Here is an 11,698-nt window from a genome sequence, read left to right as displayed (position 1 = left end):
AGCCCCCGGAGCACAGCGCGAGTTCCCTGCGCCCCGGGGGCTTCAGCGAAAGCAACGCGAAGCCTCCGGAATGCGGGGGGAGCACTCCCTCTGCGCTTCGGAGGCTTCGCGTTGCTATCGCTGAAGCCAAGGAGCCTGCATTCGCTCCATAGGACGCACACACATTTCCCCTTCATTTTTGGAGGGGAAAAAGTGCTTCCTATAGAGCGAAAAATACGGTACCTATTCAGGTTGAGCAATTTAATATCTTAAGTAATGATATAATAGGACTAGGAAAGGAAGTGAAATGCAAAAAAGTAAAATTTAATTTTGTAAACCATTAGGAGGGAGGGAGGGAAGTCGTTTAGGCTCGGTTGAGCCAAGAGACTTAATAAGAGGACACGATGTTACGTATTGTGATTATATGTAAAATTAATTTAAAAATTTTTTTTTAAAAAAATGAATTTTACTAGGTAAAAACTGCAAGCTGATGCTTAGGTGGGACAAACCGAATTTAGAAGATTTGAAAAATTAGAAATTGAGACAATTTGACCAATTCATCCATCCAGAGAATAAAGTGACATGTATGTAAATAAGCTACCTTGTTTTACACACCAGTGTAACTGTGCAAATATGTCAGCAAGAAGAATCTCATTCAAAGCTTCATAGAACTGAGTGAATACATCACAGATTGCATAAAGTGCATGATTACATGTAGTAGTCATCCATTCAGATTTCTGTCAAGAGAGAAAGCAGACCTTGTGTTTTTTTTGGAAAATACCGCTCACTGGGAAAAGTTCTTATTGAATATTGAAAAGCACAATAAAGCTTATAAATTTAAAGGCTGCCTCCACGTGTTCCCCCTTTCCCATTGTAAAAATATAAGACTGCAAGCTCCTAAGGATAGTAACTTGCCATTTTTTGTTTATGCTAACCCAAGAAGCACCATATACTGTAAGTAGCAAGAACTAGACTGCCTACTGAAGCACAGAGTGGCCCAACATTTTTGCTCAACTTGGGCAAGGACAACATAGAACATAAACCTTTGCCCTTGTAGCATGCTACCTCAGGTAGAAAAGCCTCAGGCTCTGCAATTCCAATCCCCCCCCCCAAAAAGGAATAATAACATCCTACTAGATCAAAGTTTGACTTCAATTTCTGTTTTTAATATTGTTTACTTCTATAAAATGGCTTCCAATACCTCTGTCTGCTGCTCTGGAAGCTTCATGTTATCAAATATCCTAAACACAATTCGAAACAGATCTTGCCACCAGTGTTGTTCAAAGGTATGGCCATAGCTCTTCATGATTTCAAACATAACCGTTAGGCCTCTACAACATGGAGGGGAAAGCAGTAATAAGACAATACAAGTTAACAGGGAAAAACATTAATAACTGGGCAGAACCAAAAAAAGAAGAAGATGATGTTTCATTACCTCGTCCGCACATCTAGCTTGCACCGATTGATGATACAAGAAAGTTCAAATAAAATGGGGAACCAGCCTCTAACCCAAACTCTGTCCCCAGGGGCCACATTCATGTCGTCACTTGTGTACTCTCTCAAAACCTGTGAATAGACAAGAGCTGGTAGTTCAGTACAAACACTTAAGCCACTCAGTCAGGTCTTGCTAAAGAACGGAGAAATGCAAAGAAAAGTAGCAAGACAAAACACACTTTAAAAATGTTTCACGCACAAGCAAATCGCTCCGTAACCTCACAAAAAAAAATAATATCCCTCCTAGTGGGACATTTTTCTGCCCAAGCCACTAGGCAAAAATGGTAGATTCCCCATTCATATTTAATTTGAGATGTGGGAGGAGGAAGAAACTAAGATTTGATAGAGTTGCTGAAATATAATGGGTGCCATCCAACAAAATCATTCTCAGAGTAGGTCTGTTAAAATCAATAGGCTGATGTCAATCACAATGTTATTCTGAGTATGATTTAAGAAGCTGTTACCCAATAATAACCAGTGCAGGCTTAATTTAAAGCAGGTCTGTGGCATAATATATTTGCTATTACTAAAATCATTTATAAAATCATTTGATACAAATTGGTCTTTCATGTTTCTTTTTTCAGAAAACAAACTACAAAATTGAAACAGTTTGTAAAATCAATAAAATCCAATAGCACAAAACAGTAAAAAAGAAGCAAACAGTGGTCATAAAAAAGCAGTCAGCATATCCAAAAGGCTTGCTGGAATAGGGTTGCCTTGCCTTGTTGCCTAATGGTCTTTAGGGAATGAGGAAGGCAGACATGCCTGGGAGTGAGTTCCGTTACTGAAAATGTTTTTGAGTCTCTGAAAAAGCACAGAAATACAAATGAGGGGAGGAAAGTACCTGAGGTCTTTCTGAAACGTATTTTGCACAATAACGAATAAGTCTAATTGCTTCCATACTGGTGTCTGGAAAGGCAGCATTACAGGCAAATTCTGATAAACATTTTACGGCATCCTGGAATGAATCTATTGCTGCAGGAAAATGCTGTTGAAAAATATTGGCTGCAGAGGGAAATGTGAAATAAAGACAAATCACTACTTTTGTATTTCTGCTCTGCTTTAGAATACAGTTGGTATACAAATACATAAGCAGATCAGGTCAACAGGGCTTGGAGTTACATTGCGATACAAACATTTGCCCTTCTATATAATAAATGCTGATTGCAAGATGGTTGCAATTCTAGGAGGTGACCCATCGCACCAGGCCTGCACAACTTGCATGAGTTATAGCCCATCACAAAGTCCAGCAGTTATGTATGGTGGTCCAGCGAGGTAAGTAGGTGTGTTGAAATTTATTGCAATTGCAGGGGACTTCTTTTGTCAGCAACTTTCCACTGCTAATCCAATCAGTCTTAAAAGGGAGGAAAGCCATCCAGAAGACCCCAGGAACCCATACAAACCTGTGGGCAAGGCAGGGATTTCACCTAAGGGTAAGCAGAGATTTACAGCAAGCCTCGCTGTGCCAGAGCTGGTGTCACACAATATGGGCAGTTTCTGAAAGTGAACTTGTTTGACACAACTACATCATACAATGCTTTCAGTGAGTTGTGGGCTGCTGGATTCTCTGTTCTCATAAGGAGCTTTTCAATCCCTTCTTAAAATGTGTTTTCCTTAACAGCAAAATCAAGGAGCACCCCCACCCAGCATTTTCTAGAAGGTAAAGAGAGGGAGAAATATTATTTGAAGTACATGTGAGAACATAAATACTACAAGTCATTGTTTCAAAATGTTGAGGTTGGTCTCTACCATCATCATTTGGCACATTAGTCTTGCTGAAATTTACTTACTAACTATATGTCCCGTTGACTGGAACGCCAGCTCCACAATATTCCCATCATGATCAGACGCCGCTTGATGAAATACTGCGAAGATATTTTTCCACCCTGAGCGAATATTAGCAGCTTGAGAATTTACCATCTGAGCAATGCAGCGTATTACCATATCTCGAATTGTAGGAGACCTGAAGAAAAATAAAATAATAATTACTGACTTATTTGTGGTATCGTGTATGATGAGGCCTGAGGGATCTGCATTGGCATAAAAGAACACATTTACATTTCAAGTTATTAGGACGAACCTGTTTTTCTTCATGATATGCTCAAATGGCCTCAGAAAGTCTTTCTGAAATCGGAAGTTGGCTAACTCTCCCTTCTCAAGGAACTTCATTGACAGCTGTCTCAATGAATCAACTGCAAAGATGGCCACGTCTTCATTAGGATTGCAACCAACCTATTAAAAGGAGAAACGGGCATTCTCTCAAAAGAAGTGCATATCCAGTGAAATTTGGGCTATACAAATACAGCCCTGCAACCTGATTGGTCCATAGAACAATGACTGGCATGATGCCGCTAAGAAGACAGTCAGTAACAGCCTGGGGCAGGACTGGGGAACCTCAGGCCCTCTGGGTCTCTCTATTCAGCCACTGGAACTCTTCCTAGGCTATGCCACACTTCCCAGGCATCCTCTCCTTCACAGACCATCCCTACTCAGTGGCCCTGCTCTAGGCCCTTCTTGGGTACTTTTGCCAGGATGGAATGCAACCCACTATGAAAAGGTGTAATTCATGCCCACTGTCCCAGCCCCTTTTGCCTCTGCCCATAGCTGGCATGTGCCCCTTAAAGACTGTCCGTGGGCAGAAACAGGCCCCCCACCCCGATCAAGGTATTCTCAAAATACATCACAAATCTTTGCAGAGTATCAAAATGAGCTTGGCAGTAAATATCATCAATCGGAGTAGTGTTTGTTTCCCTGTAATTTTGTTTATGATCAAGACATAAATCCAGAAACTATGAGCACAATTATGACAAGCCAGTCATTAAGGAAAGACACACGGTAATATAAAAGGCTATATATTTTAAAAAGAAGGAAAAAAGAAATGCAGACTCTGTATCGCACCAAGCCTGTTTGCGCTGACAAGGAGCAGTAAGGGAGAAAGCTAACTGTCCATGCCTGAAAATAGGAAGTCCAACCACACCCTAAAGGGCTTTCAACTTCTTAAACTTTTTGTTTCTTCTTACAGGCTTAACACATTTTCATAACACTGTTCAATTCCATAATTGGGATCATCCAAATTCCAAGGTTGTGTAACTCAGGAGTTCTGGCCAAGAAATAAGTCATGTCCAACAGAAATTGGTGTCTATGCTAAAAATGGTCTGTAATTTTGCCCAGGTGCTGCATGTTACCTCCAGACCCCTTGGATCTTCCTATTAACAAAGGGTGTGCCTTTGCAGAGTTGCAGTTTTGCCAGTCAAGCTTTATATAGGAGCTGCCGGCAATATTTTTCTACCTACTAGTGTGGGCAGAGTGGATTCCAAGTCCATCTTGATCAACCTGAGTCTATATTTCATTTGATGCCATCAGAGATTGCCATGTAAATTTGATGGGTCTTGAAATGAAGCAGTTGTGTGCATGCTAACTTGGGTGTTTGAACCAGAAAGGGAAATAGGTTTCAAATACTGAAATACCTTATTGAAATGATCTCCAATGACGTGCCATATCCTGGACCACTGCAGCCTAATTCTGTTCATGTTGTAATAGGAGATCTCAACAATCTTCTGCAAGCTGAACATGCGTGGATGGTGAGGGGAAGCTAACTCATCCATGGAAACAGCACACAACCACCGAACGAAGTCCACTGAAAATTTTGAGACCAAACATGTCAGTAAGCCTGAAATGGTACAAAGCAATTATTATTCACCTTAGGGTATTCCCCCCCAACATACATACCTATAGCATTTCCATCCAGTCTGGTTGAACCTGTAAATATTCTGTGGGATAAATTGAGATATAGAGTTAATTCTCAAGAAGCAGAACATTTGGGAAAGCCCATTACTGTACATATTATCGTAAATTTATGTGGTGCTAGAATGAAGAAACTGTTTTTCCTGATGGGGCTCAAGGCAGCATACAGAAAAAATAGGAACTGTTAAAAGCATAGAAGAAACAATAATTAAAAACAATTAAACGTTGATAGAATTTAAAACTATATGTATATGTGTAAATGTATATATGTGTGTATATAAAAATCATACCAATAACTGCAATAGGAAAGTCTTCACTTCATGCAACTCCAAACTAATTATGGAAGGGTAAAATGTGCCGTGCTGTTTTAAGATGGGGAGGACAGGGGCATCCAACAATAGCAAAGACAATTTCTCTGCTCTTAAGTCCCAACTTCTGATCCCTATTCAATCCCTTTCTTTGGTATCTTTAACTACTCTGCATTAGAGACCAGGAAACTGTTAATATTATAAGCTTGAGTTAAAATTATGGTTTGTATCTAAAAACCTGTGCCACAGCCTGTTGTGATAATAGTGATAGTAAGCCCTTCAATATTTCATTTTTTTTAAGGTCACTGGAATACCTGTCTACTGCCACCACCACACTTTGCGAACTGGTTTCTCCCACAGATTCCTGAATACTGGCTATTTGCCTTCTATCAACACCTCCGCCAACGAAGTTACCTAGTTAGGAAGAAACCAACAATAATTGTTAAATCTAACATGAAATATATTACCATCAGTGAACTACCAATACCAGTTGAATTATAGACTATAAAATCAAAGGAGCAGGCTCAAAGAATAACAGCATCTAGCGGTCTGAGAATTCACCCACCAAAGTGGTCCTCTTATAAAATACTGTATTGTATGTGATACAATAGTTAAGGAAAGCTTTATTTCCTGTTCCCAAAATGACATGAACAAATATATCACCCTGCATGAGCTATATATAATTAATCATCTACCCTTGTTTCTTATTTCCAAACCAGCAATTCAACGAGCCACTGTCATTAATTACTTTAAACAGAGGGTCTTTAAGGTTAAAGCAGTCTGAAATCAAGAAACAGGTAATTTGTTATGATGACAAATGCCTTTATTTAATTAACCTGGATCCTTAGGCATGAGAACAGACAGAGTCAAGGCTAATATTCTCACCTAGTCCAAGACCCATGAACTCTTCTCCTCCAGATGTGAAGCCTTTGAGGCTCCCTTCTCTTTCGCGCCCAGATCCAGACAGGTAGCGTGTTTTAACCCCAGTCCCTATGAGCTGTGCTAGTTCCAGCTGGCTGATACATTTCAAGATCTAATGAAAACAAATGCGCATTTCAGTACTGAAGTCAGCAGCTACAGATTGCAGAACCAAGAAAATGCCTCCAATGCAAATTCCACACTCCACGTCGTCAGACACATCCCCATTCACTTCTAATGCTACGGAAATGCTGTGCATGCACTCAATGTTCCACTCCGGCCGTGGAATCTGCTCCACTTCAAAAACTGCAGTTCTGACATGTGTATGCAATCCAGGCGAGATTGTCCATTTAGCCAATTCCTGTCTACTACGGATGGCTGCAGCTCTTTGGGTTCTCAGCCAAAGGAGTTTCCTACCCGATCATTTTAATTGGAAATGCCAGGGACTGAAACTGAGACTTCTTGCTTGCAACACCACTAAGCCACAATCCCTTCTTCCCCAAAATATAGCTTTTGACACATTGGCCCAATAAAGTCATGGGGCAGCAGGATTAAATTTGCAATGCTAATTTCAGGACCAGCTAGGTTAAACCCTTGGAATTACAATTCACCTAATATATAGTTGGGCAGATAGAGAGGATTTCATTCTTCATTGTGGGTCCTCTGTCTAGCAGACAGAGCCAATTAGCACTTTAAGGAAACTGATAAGGCATTTTGAAAAGTGGAAGGCAGTTATGGAGAAAGAAATGTTTGGTTTCTTTTGACAAGCCCATCTCAAGGAACCTCAAACCCCCATATCCCAGAAAAGTTGATGCTGTCTTGAAATTCACTTTTCCTAGGATTGGCAATGAGCAGGGCACATTTACAGAATTGCTTTGTGTACCTTAGCAGTGGAGAACGTCTAGCTCACAGGTCTCATTAGGCCCAGAGAGACTGTTTTCCCCAAGCCACAGTCACCCCATACATGTCGTCATATATTATGTCAAGTGTGGGGCAGAGAAAGACACAGCTTCAAAGGAACCATCTAGACTATCAGAATGCAATTCCAATTGCTCTTTGGAAAGCAGGACTCTTATTTGGCGCTGTTAAAATCTGGTGCCAAAGGCAAGCCCCACTGGGATTAGTTCCACATATAAATGCAATGAGAGGTTTTCTGCATCAATTCTGAGACTACAGAAATGCATGAATATGTAGAACCTGTATCAGCAGATCAGTCAGATACAGTAACACTTCTTCAAAATTGACAGCACACAGCACACAAGCACGTGCTTTCTTACCTCATGCCAGGAATTTCCAAGGTAGTTGCCATCAGTGTGGGCCACTGTAATGAGGGTCTTAATTGTATCTATGTTTTTCTGTTTCATTTCTGTGATGCTGGAGCTGGCAGTCAACAAGGAAAAGCGGGCAAGTGCCTGCACATAAGCATCCCGTTCAAGCTAAAATGTAAGAAGGAAAATTCAGAAGCAGAAATAAACCATGGTAAAAGACAGGCATGTTGCATTCCTCACCCCCACCACTCCCGCCAAAAACATGTATCTCAGGAAATAAGAACATGGAGTGAAGATGGCATGTTACTCAGTGATGGCATGTGGCTAACTTGGATATGGTTCCAGACAAGAAAGAGTTCTGTGGATGGAATAATCTCTTAAAGCAAGTGAACAGGGAATAGGACGGATATTCTCCAGTGTTTTCTAAACATCAAAATCTCTGAAGATCTCTAGTTCAGTGTGCATTTTGGAGAGATCTTGCTTTGGCTCAAACAAGCCCCAAATCTGACAGATGGCTTTGGTTCCTGGGTTGAGGATTCATACAACTCTTTTTGCACACCCCTACTACATACAGCAAGCCTACTCTATACTAACCTGCATGCCAAAAATGCAGGCTATTCGGATGGCACAGCGTATTCCTTCCAAGCATAAGGATGCAACTTCAGTGTCGTCACAGTTCTGAAGACCCACGCTATAAGCAGCCAGTAACGGAGTCCACACAAGCTATTTAAAAAAGGACGGGGAGAGGAAGAAGGGGGAGGCTTTAGTCAATTTGGCTTTTTTAACCCAACCATATTTTGCCCCAGAAAGTTATTTAATGTGACATAGACCAGGAACATTACAATACTTTCGACATTCTTGACTATCTTCTGACTGTACCTTCTCCCCGCTGTTATTTCACACATGTTAAGTCTATCACTGCACAGCCCCGCAAACCCACTGTTTCTTAAATGAATGCTGTGCAAATATGGTCCCAAGACAAAAGGATGCTTAGGAAGTCTGACCTCTGGTTTCCATGACTTCAGTTCCATACTCACTTTGAACATGGGCCTGACATGATCCAGGTGAGTTGCACTAGTAAAAGGTGCCTTTGCATGGCTTACGGCCTCCATTAGAGCTTTAGCTGTCTTTGCCATTTGCTCCATCTCCAGGTTGTACAACAACCGTCGCTGCTTCTCACTGGCTACATCTAAAAAAAACAAAACCCAAACCCCCCATAAAGCTGCATTAAATATCTTTTGGCACACCTATGCCACATTCCAGACAAATCAAGAGTATGTAGTCTTTAAAAAACAGATCCTTCTTCCCATATCCACCAAGAAATTTATGTGCAACTTAAGAAATCCATGCATAATTGAACATATTAAATACCGAGGATATAATAAATTCATTTTCATTATTATACTGAGGATATAATAAATTCATTTTCATTATGTTTCTGCTTCACTTCCCAGAAAAGACCAATCTAAATCATACATTTCATACTCAGACCATATCATTCCTTCAGAAACTCTCAGTTTCAGTTAAACATTATAACAATTATACTCTTACTCCTTGATGAAGCCATGATGCTTACCAGTGCTGATTCAACCTTATCTGCCATTTTAGAAGTGGCAAATGACCCACTATTCAAGTTGTATTACTCTGGTTGGCCCCAAGCAGGTGCAGCAAGAAAATAAGGCTTTTGGTGCTGCTTCATTTTGACCTTTTTTAACCCTGTTGCAGAAGTGGGGAAAAGAACTGACACAATTGCTTTGTTCCCTCAGATAAATGTGAAGAAATCCTGCAGTGTTTGAGTGAGCAACGGTTGCTGTCAGTCTGTTGTTCTGCTGCCACAGCTCCCAGCACAGCTTTTTGAAGGAGGTAACAGAAGACTGTTACCGATGTTCACTTAGACTCAGCCATACGCAATATGCTTTACTGTTACTACCATTACTACTGCTTTATCTGGGTCGTGATGGGAGGAGGGGGTGCAGAAAAAGACATCCCCAAAGGAACGGAGACACTTGACGGGGTATTTTGGGGAAAGTTTTTTTGGGAGTTTTTGCTGTTATTGATATTAATCTTTTGTAACTTAATTTTTATGTTCAGTTTGTTCAGTTTGGTTATGTAGTTTTTTGTTTTTTTTAAAGCGTTTATTAATTTTCCAATAAATACATCTAATTAACATATCAAATCAAATCCAATCCAATAAAAATAAAAAACTAAAATTTAAAAAAAATCCAATTGTCTTCCAAATTGTAATAATTTTTGTTTTGGCTTCCCATGGTCTGAATTCCGAAGCGCTTTCAGCATCACAGTCCTGCCTCTCATCATCATCAATGTTTTTCATAATTCCTTATCCGATCTTTTCCTCCACGTTTTGACTCTGGTTCTGTGGTCCTCATTCATGTCAGAAGACAGATACTTCTTTTTCTATGGAGTTTGGTTATGTAGTTTTGATGTGTTTTATTTATTTTTATGAGTATTTTGCCATGTTTGTAACTATGTAAATTTTTTCATATTGAGCATTGTTTTAACTGTGGAAAGGCGGCATACAAATAAAATGATGATGATGATGATGTGGGAAGAATGACCACTCGGTGACTACAGTTTTCTTAAGCCCAGCCCTTAGGAATCACTTCACCCAGCAGGGTGGGCAGCTTAACATGCCAGTGAAGCTTTCCTCCGAGGCAGCCACAAGAATCTCATTCCCCTCATCTGAGCCTCCTCAACTGAGCTATGCGTTAAGAAGAGATCATCTGTTTTAAGCAGCTATATTCCTGTACTTTCTCTTTCCTGTGGCAGTGGTTTGACTTTTAGGCTGCAATCCTACATACATGTATCTGGGAGCAAGTCCTCTTGGACTCAGTGGGACTTACTACTGAGAAGGTAAGTACAGGAGCATGCTGTTTATCTCATTTCAATCTTCTACAGACAGCATGAAGTAAAAGGACTTTATATGTCAGCTTGAAACAATCTCCCACCTAACTCCACCAGGTAAACAGAGGTGTGCTGCTGAACATTCAGCGAACACAGAATCATAGGCCTGGAACAACCCTGGTGTCCTCCAGATGTTTGGAACAACAACTGCAACCAGCCCCAGTCAGGATGGTCAATAGGCATGGTGGGATGATGGGAGTTGTAGTCCAAAATTTTTGAAGGGGAATTTGGGGCAGGAAAGGAAGCCTGCGAAGTCTAAAGCACCTGCTCCAATGCAAGGTCAGCCAGACCAGCAACAGACTATTTCCCTCTTGTTTCCACAACATCTGGAACCAGCTCCTCCTCCAAGAAGCCCAGACTGGAAGCATATGAGTTAAGACTGTTTCACCCTCACAACAACTTTCTGAGGCAGCTGTGGCTAAAAGATACACTGGCCCAAAGTGAGCCAAGTGATGCCAGAGCAAGGATCTGAACCCAGACTTCCTTAGGCCATATCCTCTGTCCACCATACCGCCTTGGTTATTCTAAGTATCTTCTGCGCCAACAATAGGAAATTAGCAAGTTGAACAATGAAAACATACTAAACCAAAGCCTAGGATTATTGAGGGTTCTGGGTTAAAACATCATACTTGGCTTAGTAGACTTTGGTGTGATTGCATATTCTTTCGCGTCCTTCATTGCAATTTTCTTCCCTTCTATTTCATCATAGATGGTAGATAAATACTCTTCTGGAAGGTCTTTGCTGTCATTGATCCCACGATTCATTTTTATATATTGCTCTTTCGTCATCTTATTCTTCACCTGTTATGGCAAAACAGTCAAAAGCTGGTAAAGAAGTTGTGAGTTACTTAGAAGCCCATTTGCAACCATTCTGTATCATTATATAGATACACACATACCTGGGGACTGTGCAAGTCTGTTGTCAACATTATAATAGAATATGCTAGAACGTAAGCTGTGTCGGCACTAGCAAACAGAATTTGACTGGAAAAGAAAGAAAATCAGGTTTTTAGAATCCTAGGTATTGTTATTATCATCTCTTCATATGTGCATTTTCAAAACACC

The 11,698-nt window shown here is 40.5% G+C and overlaps 1 protein-coding gene across 3 annotated transcripts in view; it reads right to left on the bottom strand.

Annotated features, from left to right (window-relative positions):
* The window catches only part of ARFGEF2 (ARF guanine nucleotide exchange factor 2), a 51,565-nt gene that overhangs the window by 13,729 nt on the left and 26,138 nt on the right, over nt 1-11,698 (bottom strand). For 2 of the 3 annotated variants that reach the window (XM_083618309.1, XM_083618310.1), the window contains 15 exons: nt 11,533-11,617; nt 11,263-11,434; nt 8,749-8,900; nt 8,306-8,434; nt 7,721-7,879; nt 6,411-6,558; nt 5,840-5,939; nt 5,203-5,243; nt 4,941-5,110; nt 3,554-3,705; nt 3,264-3,436; nt 2,318-2,478; nt 1,415-1,545; nt 1,181-1,310; nt 581-716 (listed from right to left, as the gene is read on the bottom strand). In XM_083618309.1, the coding sequence (XP_083474435.1) occupies nt 581-716; nt 1,181-1,310; nt 1,415-1,545; nt 2,318-2,478; nt 3,264-3,436; nt 3,554-3,705; nt 4,941-5,110; nt 5,203-5,243; nt 5,840-5,939; nt 6,411-6,558; nt 7,721-7,879; nt 8,306-8,434; nt 8,749-8,900; nt 11,263-11,434; nt 11,533-11,617 (2,039 nt within the window). The remainder of the gene's footprint in view (nt 1-580; nt 717-1,180; nt 1,311-1,414; nt 1,546-2,317; nt 2,479-3,263; nt 3,437-3,553; nt 3,706-4,940; nt 5,111-5,202; nt 5,244-5,839; nt 5,940-6,410; nt 6,559-7,720; nt 7,880-8,305; nt 8,435-8,748; nt 8,901-11,262; nt 11,435-11,532; nt 11,618-11,698) is intronic. The other variant, XR_014549154.1, reaches the window with a different exon arrangement.

The sequence above is a fragment of the Podarcis filfolensis genome (genome assembly GCF_964270895.1).
Source record: "Podarcis filfolensis genome assembly, chromosome: 6".
Taxonomy (NCBI): Eukaryota; Metazoa; Chordata; class Lepidosauria; order Squamata; family Lacertidae; genus Podarcis; species Podarcis filfolensis.
Note: the sequence above shows the minus strand (reverse complement) of the source record. Positions and strands in the feature narration are given on the sequence as shown.